Below are 21903 nucleotides of genomic sequence, written 5' to 3'. Positions count from 1 at the left end.
AGCCACTGTGCCCGGCAAACCAGACTTTTTTAAGGTAGCACTTTAATATTCTAATGACTCCCCTCTTTCAGAAATGATGAAAGATGAAAGCCCTAAAATAAAGTACGTAACTTAAAGTACATTTACCTTGCAAGCCTTCCACCACTTGATCCTGGGACACAGGCAATAAAATCATCCAGAAAAGACTGTTCATTGCTTTGGATTTGGAGTGGTAAATTTCCCTCAAGTGCTTCTAATATAGTTGGTGAATGAGAAAGAGCTAGACCCTTTCCAAGAATTCCAGAATGGGTTTTGCACACCTGTTAAGTAAAAAAGAATATTTATATATATTTTAAAATAAAACTTTAATTACATGTAATTTTTCAACATGCAGATACTTTTAGACAGGCCTTTACGGAGAAATCATTTTCTCCACATACCCCACTGTTCCTTCTTTTAACCCACAGAGTAGGAAATTCCTAGGAGAAAAATTATGAGACAATATTTCTCGTTTCTTTCCTCCCTCAAAAATAAATGCCTTGTCAGAGATCTGCATGCTGGATAAAATGGTATATCTCCTCCCACGCCAGTCCTCTATGTGTTACGTCCTCATTTTTCAGGGCCAGAGCTCCCTTCTGTCAACAGCTGTGGATGTCTCCCTCTTTTTTCTTTTTGAGACAAGGCCTTACTCTGTTACCCAGGCTGGAGTACAGTGGTGGCATCATAGCCCACTGCAGCCTCGACCTCCTGGGCTTAAGCGATCCTTCTGCCTCAACCTCCCAAGTAGCTGGGACTACAGGCATATGCCACCATGGCTGGCTAATTTTTTAAAAAACTTTTTGTAGAGATGGGGTCTTGCTATGTTGTCCAGGCTGGTCTTGAACTCCTGGCCTCAAGCACTCCTCCCACCTTGGCCTATCAAAGTGCTGGGATTACAAGCCTGAGCCACTGCACCCAGCTTCCCTCTTTTTAAGTTCCCCTTACAGGCAGCTATCATGAGTAAGGTGTGGCTGTTCTCTTGGGTGGGTGGGCACCAAGGTCTTGACATGGGTAAAAGTGAGTGGAAACCTGATTGTGGCAGCACGCAAACCTCATTAGCCTGTCTAAGCCTTATTAAAGTTAAGAAGAAGAGGCAGATAAAACAAATTTTAGGTTTCACCTATCTGACAAGTAAGTCTTACGTTTTTGGAAAGGTTTGTTTTAAATGCTGAAACTCTAAAAACTTTTTACTGACTATAAAATAAATTCCAAAAATTTTTTTTCATAGAAAATAATTACATTTCTAGTACTATCACATTTGAAATTATGCAGTTTCAAAAATAATCATCTTTGGAATCAAATAGACTTAAGTTCAAATCCTGGCTTTGGACAAATTATTTGCTGTGTGCTCTTAAGCTAAAAAGTTACCATCCCTGAATCTGTAAACTATATAAACTGGTGGTCAAATAATCTCTCTTTTATACAGTTATTATAAAATTTAAACAAATAATGCATATAAAATATATAATACATTGCCTAACAAACAGTAAGTGTTTAATACATGTTAGATTATCACAAAAACTACCTTACATGCCAAAGACACAGGCAATTTGGGACATCATTTTTTTTTTTCTTGAACAGTAACACAATAAAGATCTCTCCATATCTGGCCTAGATGACACTTTATATGCCATAATAATCCCTGAAATTATAAACAATATATGAACTCTGATATGGTTTGGTTCTGTGTCCCCACCCGAATCTTAACTTGAATTATAATCTCCACGTGTTGGGGGAGTGACCTGGTGGGAAGTGATTGAATCATGGGGGCAGATTTCCCCCTTGCTGTTGTCCTTACAAGATCTGGTTGTTTGATAAGTCCGGAGGCTTTTCCCCTTCTCTCTCTCTTGCTGCCATGTAAGACATGCCTTGCTTCCCTTTTGCCTTCTGTCATGATTGTAAGTTTCCTGAGGCCTCCTCAGCCATGTAGGGAACTGTGACTCAATTAAATCTCTTTTCTTTATAAATTACCCAGCCTCAGGAAGTTCTTTATAGCAGTGTGAAAACGGACTAAGAGAAACTCTTTGACAGTTCTCCTTTAACTAGAATGTTGCCTGACACATATTGTTTATTATATATCTGTTGAATTAATTTTTATTTTTGAATCTTAAGGTACAAAGATTTAACTGTAAAAAAAGAATACACATAAGATGCCAGTGGCTTTTTAAAACTCAGAAGTTTCTTAACATTACTGACACACTACAGCTCCCTATGATCAGAAGACAGTGCTCAAAATCATGAACTTTTTTTGTTTGTTTGTTTGTTTGTTTTGTTTTGTTTTGAGATGGCATTTCACTCTTGTTGCCTGGGCTGGAGTGCAATGGTGTGATCTCGGCTCACTGCAACCTCCAACTCCTGGGTTCAAGCAATTCTCCTGCTTCAGCCTCCTGAGTAGCTGGGATTATAGGCATGTGCCACCATGCCCAGCTAATGAGACAGGGTTTCTTTTGTCACCGAACTGCCAGCGAACAAATCCCAATGCAATTGCTCACTAGCTGTGTGATCGTGGGTGAACTGCCTAAATGCTCTATGCATTTGTAAATGGAGATAAAACTTTTTAATTCATTGGGTTGCTGTGGGGAGTTAAAAATGCACAAAATGTTTAAAATAGTGCTTGATAAACATGAAATAAACGTTTTCATTATTACCACTTTAATTCATCTCAGGAAATAAATAAAATGTAAAGCACTAGCCTTAGCAATTACAAGGACTGGGTACCAGCCTTTGTTTCCCATCTGAGTCTTCAAGAAGTCACAAAACTTCTTTGAACTTCAGTTATTATAATTGTAAGATGCAAGACCTAACATTGATTTCAAAGTGTAATTACAAAAACAGAGAGATAATATTAAAGATGCTGAAACTTATCAAGTGCTCTACAGATATTATTTAAATCACTACTACTAACTACATATACCTAGTACAGAAAATAAGTATGATCTAAATTGGTGTTTTCCAAATGTGGGCTCAAAGTTCTCTGATCCATGGCCGAATTAGAAAAACTAAGGATATAATAGAGTCTTCCATTCTAAGACCTTTCCATCTGGGGCTATTAAAATGTCTTTTATTTTATAAGACATTGCTGATAATAAGTAGTACATTTTTAAAGAGTGTTTTTACCTAATAAGTTCTCAGGAAAAATATTTTTGGAAAATTTTACAAATCTATCAAATCCTAGGGTCTGAGCACCACTGATCCAGCTGAGAGACTCTCAACTTTTCTTCTATCTTCACACCATTGCTAGATGCAAAATTTTCCCCATCACTGATGTTCTCAGTGCGTGGTAACCAACGGTGCTCACTTAGCAGTACATCAGAATCTCTGGTTTGGCCTAAGTAGGTATTACAATTTGACAAATGATGCCTACAGATTCTGATATTTCCATCCTATTACAGATTACTAGCCAGCTAAAGTCAGACTAATGAAGTAAGAATACAATATAGTCATCTCTAAGCAATTTTAAGAAATATTAGGTTGATGTAACAGATCCAAAAGGGTACTGCACTGAAATACAGTACTCATGTATTTCCATTCAGAGTCAAATGTGCTAGTTAATGCCTAAACGAGCAAAAAAGGTAAAGCAAACAGTAATAAAAACAACAAATGATGGCTCCCAATTGTCCACAGGCAATTAGCCCTAACCACTTAATATGATATACTGGTTTGTCACAGACTGAGCTCACCAACTGTACTGACCTCACCTTTTGCTGCTTCCTATAACACAACTATACATCCTTTGTGAAATGTCTTTCCCCTTTCTCTAGCTGGCAAAAAAAAAAAAAAAAAGAAAAAAAGAGAAAAAAAAATTCTTTCAAGATGCAGTTTAAATGGCCACAGCTCTGCAAGCCATCCTTTGCACCCTTGGCACTTGATTTGTTTTTTCTCCCAAAGGATTTTTGTCTAACTCCAGAGTCAATTACCCACCAAATACATAGGGCTCACATGGGTTTCTCCCACCAAAGGGAGCAATTATAGGTTATTTATATCTATAATGCCAATGAATAGAGTGAAGTACTTAATGAATGGACCCAATGGTCAAGATAAATAGGCTGATCTGAGTGATAATACTTTTTAAATTAATGTACAAAGTTTATCCTTAAAACATTTGGGACAATACCTGCAATGCAGCCTCTTCAAGAATTTCAAGGTCTTCTTCTAATTCATTACCTGTTGTGCGAATAAAACGTTTTACTAAAACATGTCAATACTTAGTTTAGTTTAATTTTCTAGTTCTTTGCATTCATTACACTTTTTTTTTTTTTTAAATAATTCTGTTATTCCAGATTGAAAAGATTTGTGATTCTGGAAAAAATCCCAGCAGCATACCTTTTAATATATAAGATATTTTCAGTGGGAATATACTACAATTCTCAAGGCAATACTCAAGAAGCACCCATGGGTGATTTGCCAAAGATATATCCTACATTTATATGAATATAAATGTATACTTTCTGAACTTAGTGTATTCGTTTTGTCTAAAAAAAGAGGGAGCAAATTGTTTCAAATCTGAGCCTTTATATTTTGGTTGCCTTATAGAAGAGCTATAACTTTAGTAAATGACAGGGACTCACAGAAAAATAAAAGGCAGTGACTGCATCCCCTAGCCACTTTCTCCTTTATTAATTAATATAGAACATATTTGTTGATCTTTCTTTGACATTATTAAATGTTACTAATAAAGTAATACTTGTTCAAGGCGAAATACTCAAATTGTATAGAAGTGTAGAACAAAAAATTCGAAATCTCTAACCAGTGCCATGCCCCCTTAAAACTATCCACTGTCAACAGCTTATGTGTTGTTCTAGAAACTTGGTGTGCAAACAAACCAAAAATGTATATGTGTTTCAACCACACACAAACATACTCTTTTTTTTTCTTTTGAGATGGAATCTCACTCTGTCGCCCAGGCTGGAGTGCAGTGGCGCAATCTCGGCTCACGGCAACCTTCACCTCCCAGGTTCAAGTGATTCTCTTGCCTCAGCCTCCCGAGTAGCTGGGACTACAGGCGTGTGCTACCATGCCCAGCTAATTTTTGTATTTTTAGTAGAGACGGGGTTTCACCGTGTTAGCCAGGATGGTCTCAATCTCCTGACCTCGTGATCCACCCGCCTCAGGCTCCCAAAGTGCTCGGATTACAGGTGTGAGCCACAACATACTCTTTTGTAATATACAGAATAATGTATGCAAAAATGGGACCCTCTTCTGCAACTTGCTTTTCTCACTTAATATAATTTGGACAGCTTTCCTTGTTAGGCCATATATGTCTACTTTTTCAAAGAGCTGCACAGACTGCCACTGAATGGGTATGCCATTACTTATTTAACTGGTTCCCAACTGAAAGACATTTTGGTTGGTCCTGGGTTTTACAATCACAAGCACTGCTATATTAATCCATCCTCCAACATATACTTTTTGAGTATTTGTGCAAATATGTATAAAATTTTTTTAAGTCAAAAAGTATATATAATGTAAACTTTAACAGCTATTGACAAAAATAGGTTGCTAGCAATTTTCCTCATGTGGATATAATACAAGGTCTCATTTCCGCACATACATACCAATATTAACTGGGAGAAAAGGAATGAAGAAGAATAAAAGGGACCAGGAAGAGAAAACGTAATAAAGAAGGAAAGTCAGAGGCAGAAAAGGGAGGAAAAAATAATAGTGGGAAGGGTAGTCTTAAAGGAAGGAGTAAAGATGGATTTTGGGGGGGGGGGTAAGAAAATAAAACTTTAAACCATGTATAAACATTATAGAATCAGTAAGCATTTTTATTTTCAACTTTACTCCCTTGATTATAGATTAATCGTGGATCATACAAATTTGCTTCATATAAAAAAGTACCATTTCTGCCACTGCCTCATCTCTGTTCTGCTCCAGTGAAACATTCTTCTAAAGAGATAGCTAAATTCAAATGGACCACCCTTCCTTACTTTCCATTCTCCCTCTCTACTCTGAAATGACTTACAGTTCTCTCATTTTACTAACATATTTCTTATTGCATATACAAGCAACCAACAAGTCTTCAAGTCCAATGACAGATTTTAATGCACTTCTCAGAGCATGCCAAAATCCCAGGAACATCCCCTCTCCTGGTTTTTCTCCTCCTTCACTGACTGTTCCTTCGCAGTCTCATTTGCAGCCTCCTCTTCCTGTTCTGTACATCTTTGAAATTTTGGTAAGTCACAGCTTTAATCCTAAGCTATCTTCTCTTTCTTATCTACATTCTCTAGCATATCTTTCATACAGTCCCATATCTTTAAATAATGAGCATATTCAATTACATTTCTATCTACCTGTCCTCTGATCTAGACAATGAATATTCAGTTATCTACTTGATATTTCCACTAGAATATTTAAGAAATATCTAGAATTTTTGGTTTAATACTATATATTCAGTGCTTGGCTGAACATACACACTATACCCCCTGGCTCAAAGCATGTATATGCATAAAAAGGGTGTCCATGTACGTGTGTAAATTTAAAAAGGCCAGAGGATACCCTTCAGTCTCTTAGACAAACTCAAATTACCAGTACATGAAGCAGTTATTGCTCATGAATATTTTGCAAATCTATTTTCAGACCTTTTATAATACATACATTCTACTCTCAAAATACAAACAAAACAAAACCCTATCACAACATCCAGCATTGGCCACACTTACCAATAGGCAGTGCTAGGTCCTTCTTCATCAGAGCTGCCGCACAAACCCCACCAAGATTGGCTAATTCTTTTTCCAGCTGGATGACTCCCTATGGAATTGCATAAAATTTGCTGCTTTAAAAATGTTTGAATGATAATATGGATTATCAGCAAAATGTGATTTGAATTCAAGCATTACTTTTGAAATCAGAAGGAAGCACGTGAAGCTAATGGTTAAATTGACAGGAGATGTTTTAACACTCAATGTTTTATCTCAGGCTGGTTGTAAGGTTCAGGTTTAAAGGTTCATTGTCCAAATAACTGTTCATTCATTACTTTGGTCCACTTTGTCCTCGGTTTTATTTTATTGTATGATTTAAAACATTTAGACAAGATGACAGTCCCTTTGTGAAAACAGGTTCAACCGTTTACTCAGAAAGGTATAGCCAACTGAGCAGGTTCAGGGCAGGTATAACTACACTTCAAAGGCTGGGTCATGTTGCACAAACTCCATCCTCTTCATGTATTAAAAGTAGCAAAACAGACCACTGTACATAATTAAACTACAAAATATTTAGAATTATACACCCCTAGGTCAAAACTAATTTCTTTTCATTTTTTTGTAGAGAAAGGATTTCAATATATTGCCTAGGCTGGTCTCAAACTGGCCTCAAGGGTTTCTCTCACCTCCCAAAGTGCTGCAATTACAGGTGTGAGCCACTGCACCTGGCCCCGACTTTTTGAATAGAGGCAACAGTACAATTTAAGTCAGTTAGAAGCACAACTCACTAGCCCTTAGAAACACAATCTTCCTTAAAAGAATGAAAAGACAATTCAGTCTTACCTCATCAGGTCCAGGGCTAAATTCATATCCAATTGCAAAACACTTAAAACCATAGAAAGAAGCTTTGTCATCTTTCACATAATCTGATGCGGTCTCCAATGAAAAAAGGGCCTCATTTCCTAATAAAAATGCCAGAATTGAGTTCAAACTCTGAAACAATTTTATTAAAATTTCCCTCTTTTATCCAATGGACTTTCTCTTTTATCACAAGATATGCAGAAACACACATCATATACTACATAACTTAAATAGACTTGTGGCGGGGAGCGTTCCTATATCTACTTGAGGAAATTGTACCAAAAATAACACTAGAAACAACAAGTCTATCGCAAATAAATTGTTACTTTTTTTCATAATCAAACTCCCCTGCTTAATAAAGTACTTAAGTTACATGGGCAATCATTTTTCAATTATTTGTCAAATACTGACGTTAGCCATTTTGTTTTTCAAAGTGGGCAGTCCTCTACCCTGGCATGTGTCTTTTTCTGATCTTTTCCCAAACAAACAAACAAATAGGTGGTCAGAGTGGAAAGAAGAAGTTTCTGAATTGAAATTGCCTATTAGTTTGAAGGATAACAAGAGTAGTCCTAGTTAACCGGTTAAGAATGCAACAAACGGTAAGTTTTAAAGCATAGTTTTAAAAACTTACTTAAATAACTTTCTTTTAAAGAAAAGCACAGTACCAGCAATAACAACTGTGCTTGTATGCTCCGACTCTCCCGTTCACACATACCCTCAAGCCAACTGAAACAGCTTTCACACAACTTTTCACACAAGAAAGTGGTTCACAAATTCTCTTACAAGGAAGGACTTCAGTCCTTCATTAAGTTCTGAAAATTTAGCACTTTCTGGGAAAATAAAAGATTTAATCCATTGTTTTCTATAATTTGGCCCCAACTACACAGCTAGCTGGTTGCTCCTCAACGTTAACACTCTGCTTTGGTCAAGCTAATCTTTTTTTCACAAAATCCTTAAAACACTGTCTTCTCCGAAACTTGGATCAGGCTGTGCCCCTTGCCCAGGGTATCTTATTTATTCCTCAAATGCAATCCAGATACATGGTAGGTCTTTAATAAATTTCTCTAAAAATTAGATAAACATTTTCAATGATACACCCCTACTCAATATACATAAATGCACTTATTTTACCACATAAAACAGAATGAAAGAAAAACTTACCTGGCAACACCAAAACCATAGTAGGCCACCCAGAGGATCCTGAAAATTTCTTTAATTCTATCCATGAATTAAGATTTTCATGAACAGATGTCAATTTTGGTCCATATCCTGAATTCTGAAAAGTTCTGACAGGAATCAACAAACGAAGGACATCTTCTGACTGTGCAGTACCACACTGAGGGTCAAATTCGATTGTCATCCACCTCACACATTCTGGGAATGTCACCTGAGGCCAATAGGCAAGGCAACATGAATACAGATATATAGACATACAAACACACACATCTGCATCTGTATGTGTATATGTGTCTACGCTTTTATTAAATGACACAACAGGATAAACTACAAAATTTAAAATAGAATAAAATGTTACCTATGACAGAGAAGGAGGAACAGAGTGACGAGGACAGAGATAAAAGCTAGATTTGTTTCATAAATTTGACTTCAAACTATGTAAGTATTTAAAGAATTCTAAAACAAAATCCAAATTTAAAAAGCAATTCCTAAACTCTAAAATTAAACGACTCTATAAGTGTATATCCAATGAACGCATAATCACGCAAAGAGGGAGCATTCCAACTAGATTTAAACACAGTAATGTGACCATACATTTAGATGGGATATACTTCAAAGACAACACACACACACCCCCCCCCCCAATGAAATAATTTAAATGATTTTTGAATTCTGATATTCCCAGTGTCACTAATAGGAATTTTAGATGTAGGAGAAAGGAGACTGAGGTGTGTCTGTGGTCCTTATTTTGAATTAGTATCAACGGTATAAACTCATGAGGTATTTTATCTTTTAAAAACTATACATACACACAAATCTATACATAAACATATACACATTTATATATATACATATGTAAACATAACATGTGTGTGTGTATGTATAACAGAAATTAGGACACTTGGAAAAAATGGTTTGTTCCAAGTCTGAGGCATTAAACATATAAAAGGAGCCTGGAACATCTTATCCTACCAGAAAGCAAGGAAGCTAGGAATGACTGCAAGGGGTGAGCCTGAAAGACCCAGCAGGTAAGCTGAAGAGGCTCCCATCTAACAAACATATAGGATCCAGTTTCTTCAACAAATAGAACTCAAGGGAACAAAAAAAGAGAGAGACAGAGGGAGTCTTACAGATTTAAAGGAACTTAAGATTAAAGGGGACTTAAGAGACATACTAATCACAATGTATGGATCTTACATGGATTCTAACTCAAATTATTAAAAATTTACATGATGTTTGAAGACATTAAATTGTTTTTTTTCAGTGTGATAATACTATGGTTATTTTTAAGGGTCCTTATATTTTGGAGACATTGTGTCAATAAGTATTATAAATGTGCTTTAAAACAATACAGGAGGGTTAGGAAGCAGGTAGGGAATAAATAAGACAGGTCTAAGAGTTGACACTGCTGAATCCGGGAGATGGATAAACAAGTGCACTGTACTAGCCTATTTACGTCTACAGATGCTTAATAGCTTCTACCATGAAAAGTGGAATATTTTACAAGCACACAAAATATAAATTTATCTTTTTCTTCCTTAATTTGCATGATACAATGAAAAAACAAAGAACATGGATTTTGAACACTCTCTAATAACACTAAATTTATAATCATTTTATACATAGTTTTTTTAACATTATGTATAGACTATTTTAAATCTTACATTGGGGTTGTAAATTTTCAGAGCTCAGGCTGTGGTACAAATAATGCTAGTTCAAAAAATACAATTTAAATTGTTAATGCTTATTTCTACTACTATTACAAATCACAGCATGAAGTTTAGCATTATATACCACACTATACTTGTAGGAAGATTTCAGAACCCTCATAAACCAATAAAATTTTATCATCTTTGAGATAAAAATTCCGTCTTAAATTATTCTGTATATCCAACAATGCCTAATCACCTGCTGATTCTCTATATGTAAATACTATAAAAGAAGCTACACTCATAAATGCAGGCCAGGCATTCTTTAAGATATCATCAGAGAACCTCACACCAAGTTTTACAGTCAAATCACACTAAGAACTGGTGCCTACCTTGTAGTGCATCACACAGGCAGGTTTATACGGGTGCTCACTCTCTATGACAGCATAGTGATTGGAGGTGGTACAAGCAGAGAGGCCCTGTTCAGGCTGGTTTCCTGTGGTGCTATCTGTCGACTGATTAGGGTTGAAGGCAGGGGGTGCATACTTCTGATTCAAAATGGCAACTGACGGAAGCAATTGTTGGACAAGGCCAAAGACTTCTACAGCCACCTAGTACACATATAAAAATATGGTTAAATGAGATACATGTGAAAGTAGTTCTAAAATTATGAATTACAATAATTATTGGTTACTCTAATAACAATTTCTGTCTAAATTTTCTACTAGCTAAGTTTTTGTTCAAAGAGAAATCTGTTCAATTGATTAAAAAAAGATTTATCTTAGATGTTACATGACAATATCTAAATCTATATTTTTAAACACTTTTGTTTTTTCATGATCTGAAGTAAATCACGTTTTACTTAATTATGCCAAAGAATCAATAGTTTATCATTTCTTCCATCTCTTGAATATGTCACTGTTTTAAAACGCTCTTGTCCTTTAACATTGCTATTGTTATTAATGAAGACCATCTGGCATCAACTTTATAAATTTGAAAAATCTCAGTTAACATAATCTTTCCTTACATATCACATTTCTAAAATTTCTAAAATCTATTTCTCATTCACAAATTCTTCAAATGTAAAGCCAACAAATAAGCACAGCAATCCAGTAAACAATACTAAGAAGAACAGAGAAGTAGAATAATTAGTATCTCTCTCTGCTTGTTACCTATATCCCAGATGCCTCAAAGATGCAAGTTTTTGTAAAGACAAGACACAAAGTCTTTGTTTTTAAAAGGTATTTTAAAAAAACATTCAAAGTTATAGAATTAAATTACACACCTTGGGAATAGCAGCAGCTACTGGTCCTATGTAGGCTATAATAAGGGGGAGCAGCATGGAAAACAGACTGGAAGAACTCAGCAGTTCCGGAATGTCGTCAGCTAAAAAAACGCATAAAAGGCATTAAAACTACAGTTAGAATGTAATTTCATGGTACTGTATACATGCCATACTAAATCTATATTCTGTTCTTTTGAGCGAAACTATAGTTGACACTAATTGGGTGCTTGTCAAGGGCCTGATACTATTCTGAAGGCTTTTTAGAATACATGCCTTATCTCAACTAATACTCACAATAAGAAACTTTTATTATCCCCAATTTTTAGAAAGGAAAACCATGGCACACAGTGTTTAAGTATCTTACCCAAAATACTTAATACACGTACCTGTAAAATGATAGAGCTGGAATCAGAACCTAGGGTAATGGAGCCTTTATTTAAATTACCATTCTGGCACCAAACATGGCTCTATCAGTGACATTAGGCAAATTACTTAATCTGTAACTTAGGATCACAACAGTATTCCCCATTTGGATGTTGTGAAGATTAAACAAGGTAATATACGTAAAGCACTTGAGAACAACACCTCACATATTCAGCACTCCAAAAACATTTACTGTTATCAAGCTATATGGCTTTCTGTTTTTCCAAGAAAAGCACTTTACTGATTAACATTTTACTCAGTTATCCATGAACATGGTGCTGGAAAGATAAGCTAAGCCTATACTGTGAAGATCTTTATTTTATAGGCCAATTATTCTCCCAAATACTGATTCCTAGGTCTGCTGTGACATCACAACAGGCTGCACACTTATTTAAAAAACAGTTTTTTAACCTAGCTTCAAGCCCTGGGGATAGACCCAACAGTCTTTATTTTCAGCAAGCTTTCCAGGTTGTTCTGATGTTAAACTAGGATTAGGAATTAACGTTATACAGTAAGGAGGTGGCGGTAACAATTTTTTTTTCTTTTTTTTTTTTTGAGATGGAGTCTCACTCTGTCACCCAGGCTGGAGTGCAGTGGCACGATCTCGGCTCACTGCAGCCTCCGCCTCCCGGATTCAAGCTATTCTCTTGCCTCTGCTTCCTGAATAGCTAGGATTACAGGCACCTGCCACCATGCCCGGCTATTTTTTGCATTTTTAGTAGAGATGGGGTTTCACCATGTTGGTCAGGCTGGTCTCAAACTCCTGACCTTGTGATCCGCCCGCCTCAGTCTCCCAAAGTGCTGGGATTACAGGCATGAGCCACCGTGCCCGGCCATAACAATGTTTTCATAATGATAACTCTGGTGCCAGTGTGAAGAATAACTAAACAGCTAGATGGAGAATGGGGGAAAGGTAGCAGTGACATTATTGGGTATTATCCCTATATTACAAAATGACATGTACTTGCACCATGGCAGCCTAAACGATGGCAAGGGAAGAACTGAGAGAGAGGAGAATACAAACTAGAGAGTTTTTAGGGGAAAACTCCTAGAGCTGAATTTAGACAAGTGCCTCTGAGGAGATGGTTACGGTTCCCCAGAGTTTTGGGTGGATAGTGATACATTACTGGAAACAGAACAGAGAGGAAGAAAAAGCTTTTTGACTACTAAAAGAAGACTAAAGACCCAGTTTAAACCAAATACAATTTTTCTTTTACTAAATTAACTAAGCAAATAAGAATATATGATAACTCCTTTTGAGCATTCTAAATAATTCTGCGTTACAGTATGGAGAGTGTGACTTATCCAAAATTAATGCACGTGTGGATCTATAAATAAAGAAAACACTTAAGATTCTACACAATTGTATAATAGAAGGTTCCTCTTCAATAGTTCTATGCAAAAATTTAGCGAATAAAGAATCTAAAATCTGACTATTGGGAAAGAAAAAGTCTTACCATCCACAGCAAGAGCTCTGTGCAGGAGGTCCTTAGAGGCTCGAACAACAGTGCTTACAACAGACAGCGCTCTGCTACAGTTTTTATCTTCTTCATTGGCTTTACTCAGAAGTTGGGATTGTAAATCTCCATCGAATTCACTCCTGTAGCATGAGCAAACATGAGATTATTTTACAATGGTAAGTAAAACATGATCCAATGCCAGAAATCATCCAGGATCTGAGATCCTCATTTAATTCATAGTTTTTTTAAAGTTAAAAAAGTAAACATGCAACTATATAATTATAGGGAATGATAAGGGCTTTGAAGAAAAATAAAGCAGCATAGGGCATAAAGGGAAGGGTGTTATTTTAAATAAGATCAGTTCTCTGAGGAACTCATATTTAACAAAGACCTGAATTAATTAATTTAATTATTTATCTATTCGAGACAGAGTCTTGCTCTGTCGCCCAGGCTGGAGTGCAGTGGCACGATCTTGGCTCACTGCAACCTCTGCCTCCCAGGTTCACGCGATTCTCCTCCCTCGGCCTCCCAAATAGCTGAGATTATAGGCATGCACCTCACGCCCGGCTAATTTTTGTTTTTAGTAGAGATGGGGTTTCACCATGTTGGCCAGGATGGTTTCGAACTCCTGACCTCGTGATCCACCCCAAAGTGCTGGGATTATAGAAGTGAATCGCCGCGCTCAGCTGACGGGAATTTTTTTTTTTTTTTTTTTTTTAAAGACTCATGCGAAGAGCTGAGGGAAAACTGTCAGGGCAAAAGGAACACACTAGTGAATTCAAGGAACAGAATGAAGACATGTATGGCTAGAAGAAAAGGAGAAGGAGTGAAGGGTGATGGGTGGGAAGGGAAACAGGAGTCAAATTGTGTAAGGTTTGTAGGCAACATAATAACATTTTATACTGGTATGGGAATGGGAAGCTGGGTTTGGAGCAAGTGGAACTTGGTATGATTTTATCAGATCACTGACTGTGCTGTGGAGAACTGATTGTAGGAGACCAACAGTGAAAGGAGGGAGACTAGTTTAGAGGCTCATTACAGTTAGCAGGTAGAGGTTGCAGTGGCTTGGTCTAGACTATTAAATATGGAGGTAGAAGAAAAGACCAGATTTAGGACATTTTAAAAGTACAGCTGACAGGACTTCTTGATGACCTAGGTGTAGGTATGAGGGAAAGAGAAGTCAAGAATGACTCCAAGGTGTCTGGCTGTAACTGTGGGAGATGAATATTCTGGCCACATGAAACCTCAGATGTTTACTAGCCAACTATAGCGAACGTCCTTAAACAGAATGTGCAGCATACTGGTTAAGGGTGTATCACCTGAAATCTGACTTCCTGCCCACAGGTCGCAGTAGCATAATTTACCAGAGGTGTGACTCTGGACTACCCAGTGTCTCAGTTCTATCATCTGTGAAACACAGATAAGAAAAGTACCTACTTCCTGGGGTTACTGCGAGGACAAGCTGAGATAACACAGGTAACACACTCAAAGCACAGCCTGGCACACAGTAACTAACACCACCTCCACTAGTGTCATCCAAATGAAGATGTCAGAGAAAGACCTGGAGTCCGGGGTTCAGAGGTCATGAAGGCTAGGGATGTAAACTTGGGAGCTATCAGAGCAGGATGGTATTTAAAACTAAAGGACTTTAGTATTTTTCATTTTTTAAAAATTTAAAGCTAAGGGTATTTAAAGCTTTATAGAAAACAAGAAAATACTCAAAACACTGTATTTTGTATAAGATACAAAGTTTGGATGGCAGATGCTGTTAGTGGCTCTCCTGCTTTCTGAAGTATGTAACTCGTATGCATAACAGAGTTTTTAATCCATAGTTTAAGAAAGAGAATAATGTACTATTTATTGTAGTGCTTATGGAACAGAAAGTTTTTCTTGACTGGGGCAAAAGACTAGACAGCTTTTATATTTCAGCAGCAACACTGAACTACATAGCTATTTACTGCCTGCTATTTCTATTCTATTTCTCATGGAAAGAGGAAGCAGAAAATCTATATCTAGGGAAATTATTTTATACTATCTACGTAGGCACCATCCCTAGACTCTTTATGAAGGAAACAGAGGAAGCAGCAAGCCTCTGAAAGTAATACGGAAATTCAGTGATTTAATGCTAAGACAGGCTGAGGACAAATGTAGCAAACGGTACTCATGACTACCTAAGATATCAGCTTCACCACTACAAGAAAAATTCAGACTCAGTGAGAAATGTGTATTTAAAAGATTTTTTTTAACCCGAGGGTTGTTATCATTCTTTTATTTTCCACGGTTTACATAAGGAATGGTTTTTGTTAAAAACATTGTAAGAAACACACTATTATATATTCTAGGGCCCCAGGGGTTAGACAGGGCAGGTCCAAGATCCACAGACATCAAAATATTCTGTGACTGGCCAACAGGATCAAGGCAACACCACTATCTGAGTACAGTCTATCTGATCATTAGTTTGAGGCATTTTATAAAAAGAAATGAATACCCTTTAAATTTGAAATTGCAGACCAGAAATTATAGAGTGACAGCAACAGCACATATGCCCAGTGCACAAACATTTCAATGATACTGAAGAAATAACAGCAAAAATATTGTAAAGCATTCACTTTTGTAGCAAACACTGAATTTATATATTAAAAGATTTCTTTATATGAATTTGTACGAGTATGTGCTAAGAAGATACACTGTATAATTTAATTATAATTATCCACATAGCAATTTTACCTGGTAATAGACTGTGTATGTTCTACCACTGTAAACTATTTCCCTTATCTCTATACATTCACCCACCTATAGTAGAGTATCTGTGGGATCTGTCCTCGGGTTTGGTTTGTGCCATTACTGCTCAAGCTGCACGTGCTGAATGTGAACGTCACACCATCAGGGCACTGAACTGTGGTCATTCCTCCATCTCCATTGGCTGTACGGCTTCCATAGTTCCTCAAGCGCACAGCATATTTAACATTTTCCTTCATTATAAAGATGTAAAACATGTTTACATTTATTCACAATGTGCAGAGGATATACAAAAAGAACTCTAGCAGTAAAATAGGCAAATATACTGAAATTTCTTATCATATTTACAGATGATACAAGTTTTTAATGAATCAAACATGATGACAGCTAGTATTTACTGAATGCCTGTTGCATAAAAGCAACTGTCCTAAGTACTTTATGGAATTCAATTAATCCTTAAAATGGCTTCATGAGGTAAGTATCATTATTATCCCTATTTTACAGATGAGGAATCTGAGGTTCAGAGAAGTTAAGTAATTTGTTCTAAGTCACACAGCTAGTAAGTGATGGAACTAGGTCTGAACACAACCAATGTAACTAGTGCCTGCTCGTAATTTTACTGCTAGAATATTAGCCATAATAATTTTTCTATTTTTTTTTTTCTGAGACAGGATCTTGCTCTGTCACTCTGGGAGTGCAGTGGTGCAATCCTGGCTCAATGTGGCCTCCTCTTCCTGGGCTCAAGCAATTCTCCCACTGGTGCGTTCCATCACACTCAGCCAATTTTTTAAGGTGTTTCTATAGAGATAAGGTCTGACTATACTGCCCAGTCTGGCCTCAAACTCCCAAGCTCAAGTGATCCTCCCTCCCTGGTGTCTCAAAAGTGCTGAGATTACAGGTGTGAGCTACTGTGCCCAGCAATACGAGATTTTAATTGCATAAGCTGATACTTTTCCTTGACTAGTTTAACTTTTAAAATAATTTTAGATGTGAGAAAAAAATAAGGGTGACTCTGCTATATTTTTAAGAAAAACTCAGAGATAGAAATTTATAGGCAAACAGACATGAGAAAAAAAAACCCACAGGAAAAAAGCTGTCCAAAATATAATGCACTGTACTTTGAAAATGTGAGCTATAGAAACTAATGCTTTATGAACCATGATATAAATTTCACAATAAAAGCTTTTTGGTTTTTCAGTATCTAAATTCTTCCTGATGAAATCTCTCATGTACCGATCTTATCCAAAATTTTGTCCTATAATGAAATTTATTTCAGTTGAATTCAGAAATACTTTAATGTTACTTTAACATTTATAATTACTTTGATGTGGTAAAATTTCTCTATTTTGCCAAATATTGTTAGAAAATAGGCTGGGTGTGGTGGCTCACGCCTGTAATCCCAGAACTCTGGGAGGTTGACGGGGGTGGATCACTTGAGGGCAGGAGTTCGAGACCAGCCTGGTCAACACAGCGAAGCCCCTCTCTACTAAAAATACAAAATTAACTGGGTATGGTGGCACGTGGCTGTAATCCCAGCTACTTGGGAGGCTGATGCAGGAGAATCATCTAAATCCAGGACGTGGAGGTTGCAGTGAGCCAAGATCATGCCACTGCACTCCAGCCTGGGCGACAGAGTGAGACTCCATCTCAAAAAAAAAAAAAAAAGAACAAAAGCAAAACAAAACAACAAAACAACAATAAGAGAAGAAAAGACAGGGCTAATGCTTATTTTTCATACTGTGCTAGACACTGAGGCAGGTGTTTTATTTCTATTATTTAATCTCAACAATACTACAATGCAGGTATTATTCTTTCCAATCTACAGATAAGTCTCAAAGTGGTTAAATAATGAACTCAGTGTCTTAAAGCTAGTATGTTGGAACAGCAGGTATCCAGAGTTTAATCTGTTTGACTACAAAGCTTCCTACTACTCCAGACTTTAAGAAACATTATACAAAAATATAATATAATGTGGTACAACATCAGGTACATAGTAGGTACTCCATAAATATCTGAAGTACCTACCATATAAAGGATAACTTACGAATAGCTGTATCTAACAAACAAAATTCATGGAATACTCTTCACTATTTTAACTACATAATAATTCTTCTTATTCACAATAGAAACATACAGTTGAAACTACCTTTAAAGGAACCACTTTGTCAAGTCTGATTTCAGCTATATCACTGGGTGAGTCATCTGTTGTGTAAGTTCCTTTCACTAATTCCAGAGATGTCCATCTGTGGGAATGAGTTGAATCTCCTGCATGTTCACTCTAAAAAAAAAAAATGAAACAAAAAAATCAAGTTAGAGATAGAGATAAACTTGCTATTTACTAGGCAATGATTTACATGCTACCCCTTTCTGTCCTATTTTAATAAAACTCAGGTACTTTAAGTAATTTTAGAGAATGGATTAGAAAGATATAGCTGAATTAGTACTCTATGACATCTGAACATTGTGTTTCTTGAAAAATTACAATATAAAAAAAAAACTACTCAAGACTTGTCATCAGGGACTTAGCTAAATAATTTTTAGTCTTTAATTCCACTTTAAATCTTTCTCTTTCTGAAAGTACAAAAAATATAAGCAGTAGTGATCCAAGGTGGAAAGATGGAACACAAGCAATGCGGTAAAATCATTATCTTTCAGTTTCTTTTCTTTCTTTCTTTTTTTGAGACAGGGTCTCACTCTGCTGCCCAGGCTTGAGTGCAGTGGCATGATTATGGCTCACTGTAGCCTCAACCTCCCGGGCTCAAGTGATCCTCCCACCTCAGCCTCCAGAGTAGCTGGGATTACAGGCGTGCACCACCACACTCAGCTAATATTTGTATTTTTCGTAGAGATGGGGTTTTGTCATGCTGCCTAGGCTGGTCTCAAACTCCTGTGCTCAAGTCATCCACCTGCCTCAGCATCTCAAAGTGCTGAGATTACAGGTGTGAGCCACTGTGGCCAGCCTTTTTCAGTTTCTTTAGTGTCATTCATCTGTGATTGATCTAGTAAACCCCTGAAGGTATGGACCCATCATACTATGACAATGGTAAATCCTGATACACAACCCACTAATCAGGATAAATGCTGGAAGAGTGATACTTACATCATCAACCAAGACCTCTAATTCATATTCATGAATTCCACCTCCTCCATAGACAGAGAAACCAACTACAACTATTCCAGGTTTGTCTACTGAAAAACAGATTGCATCAGGGGACCCGTTCCCAGTGTTCCAGCTTCTGCCCTGACTTGTTTTTGTAAATCGGTTAGCACTAGCTTTTACAGAGTGAAGAGAATTAAGTCCATCAACCTGTGGACAACAAAAGCAACTGCATCAGTAGTTTGTACACCTTTAACAAAACCATCCAAAGGTTTCTAAGAAGTCTAATAAAATAAGCTTTATTTAATAAGTGGGTATAAGCATTTCTAAACGTATGTTCTACTGAGAGATTAACTCACAATAAAACCAGATTTTATCATTCTAAATTCACAAATCAGTGTCACTTGACAGTATTTTCTTCCTTCAGCCATATGAAACTATATTTTCCACTTAATTTATAATGTTAGAAGTACAAGCTTGTCTTATCAGTCATAATGTATGAATAAATCACTAGACTTTGAAAAGAGATGCTAAAAATGTCATCGAAATTCTATAGATCAACAGTTTTCAAACTATGCGACATAGAGCTCTAGATATTCTGCAGAGAAAGGTATGCAAGGAAGAGGTAAATTTATGGTTCCCCTCTTCAACCAGACTATGTCCTCTCTCCTCTCACCTGTGAATTTGCAAGACTTCATTTGAAGAAAATGGTCTATAGCCTAAGATTGAATACTACGAATATATACAGCGATATTTCTGTAACAGCATTCAGTATTTGAATACATACACACACATGTGCAACCATACTAATTATAGACTTTCACTAGAGAGGATTAGAGAACTTATTTTGGGTTGAAACTGCTCTTTTTATTTACAAAACCTACTTCTAATCTAAGCTGGCTGCAGAATTTTGGGAGACTAAATAGAGAAAAAAATGGATGTTTATGATTCTAACAAAAACTGCAAACTGCTCTGAGAAACAAATATTCATCTCTAAGCCAGGACCTGTGGGAACTCCCAAAGTTGTATACCAGGCACCCTGTAACTTTTGGTATTCTTTTTCATTGGAAAGGTAAGTTTAAAGGGGAGAACTCTTTAGTAAACTTTGGAAGGGGATCTACACATTACAGACTTTCCTGCATCCTGCAGAGTAGGAAGGTATTGTAGACTAAATGAACAAATATAAAAAATTAAAAAGTTTCTGACAAGGGCTGCAATAGTCTCCAAGGCCAAACTCAAAGTTAACCAAGAAACTTAGAAAGTGCTTCCCAGGATGAGGGACTAAAATTAGCTCAAGTATATGCAATGAACCACAAATTCTAAAGGCTAAACTGTTATAATGAATCAATAATGCATATACACTGGATGGGTTAATTCAGAATAGGTGTTAAAATAAATTTAAAAGAAAAAGCAAAGATTAGGAATTATAAAAGTAAAATAGAGAAAAGAAGTTCCTTGACAAGAACTTGAGAGCTAGGGTCACTGAATACATGCTGGTTATTAAACATTCATTTGAATGATGTAAGATATTTCACATTAGGACATGATTTTCCAAACCAATCTACTGTCTGTTTTTTAGGAGGAAAAAACAGAAACATTCCCCAAATTCAATCAAAACATTCAGTTAAGTTATAAGAAAGAGTAAGACAGTGAAATGGAATAAAATAATGTTACTGTATAAATTGTAAAGGCACTTTCAAAGTGATTTTCTCAAACATAATAACACTTCATACTTTGAAAACTTCGTGACAATGTACAACTAAGTACAACAAAGTGAATGCATTTAATGCCACCGAACTGTACACATAAAAATGATTAGAATGGCAAATTTTATATTATGTATATTTTACTGCAATTTCAAAAAACCTGTGATAGAGGTGAAATAAAAATTACTATTCCGATTTTAAATATGTATTTCTCTAGGGTCAGTTGAGTGGACGTTACTCATCTCCCAGCAGTGACAACTAGCTTTGCTTTTCCCGGGGCATGGTGGTGGGCTTGTGCAATGTGGCAGATGACAACCTGCTCTATGAGGAAAATGTATACTTTATATTCCTGTGGATGTTGGGTAAACTGGTGAGGGAGAAGTAACAAATTGGAGCAAGTAGGAAGTAGAGAGAAGGGCAAAAAAGAAAAACAATGCATTGGGGTTGCTAATCCAATCTGCAATTAGCTTCTGGAAAGCCAAAATAGATGAAAAAAGAAACTGTGTAAAACACTTACACATGTGCTTTTTATCCAGTGTCAAAATATAATGTATTACCTCAGATCCCAGGGCTGATGCTGTCAGTTCACTGACAATGCTGGCCAGTAATCCACAGGTGTTCGAGACAAGGTGGGAGGAGAAGAGTTCGTTTTCTCTCCTCAGGCTGTTCCTGACTGGTAGCACAACAATGACCAGCATTTTCTCCAGAACTTCACGGAAGCTTGTCATCCCTGAGATATTCTCTTCACTCTATGATACATAAGAAAAAGCTCTAAGATATTGTTTCATTTTCCTTCATAGGAATACTCAATTTGAAAACTTCGTTTTTCTGATACTCTTAAAATTCAG

General features: G+C 36.5%; 1 protein-coding gene across 17 annotated transcripts in view; it reads right to left on the bottom strand.

The window, feature by feature from the left end:
* LOC105481778 (MYC binding protein 2) overlaps positions 1-21903 on the bottom strand; it is a 285288-nt gene that overhangs the window by 112719 nt on the left and 150666 nt on the right. For all 17 annotated transcript variants that reach the window (XM_071081184.1, XM_071081186.1, XM_071081190.1 and 14 more), the window contains 12 exons: positions 21613-21804; positions 19353-19559; positions 18399-18530; positions 16307-16485; positions 13511-13653; positions 11631-11731; positions 10738-10956; positions 8682-8907; positions 7503-7621; positions 6681-6768; positions 4133-4182; positions 127-299 (listed from right to left, as the gene is read on the bottom strand). In XM_071081184.1, coding sequence (XP_070937285.1) covers positions 127-299; positions 4133-4182; positions 6681-6768; positions 7503-7621; positions 8682-8907; positions 10738-10956; positions 11631-11731; positions 13511-13653; positions 16307-16485; positions 18399-18530; positions 19353-19559; positions 21613-21804 — 1829 coding nt within the window. The remainder of the gene's footprint in view (positions 1-126; positions 300-4132; positions 4183-6680; positions 6769-7502; positions 7622-8681; positions 8908-10737; positions 10957-11630; positions 11732-13510; positions 13654-16306; positions 16486-18398; positions 18531-19352; positions 19560-21612; positions 21805-21903) is intronic.

The sequence above is a fragment of the Macaca nemestrina genome, chromosome 16 (genome assembly GCF_043159975.1).
Source record: "Macaca nemestrina isolate mMacNem1 chromosome 16, mMacNem.hap1, whole genome shotgun sequence".
In the NCBI taxonomy this organism is placed as follows: Eukaryota; Metazoa; Chordata; class Mammalia; order Primates; family Cercopithecidae; genus Macaca; species Macaca nemestrina.
Note: the sequence above shows the minus strand (reverse complement) of the source record. Positions and strands in the feature narration are given on the sequence as shown.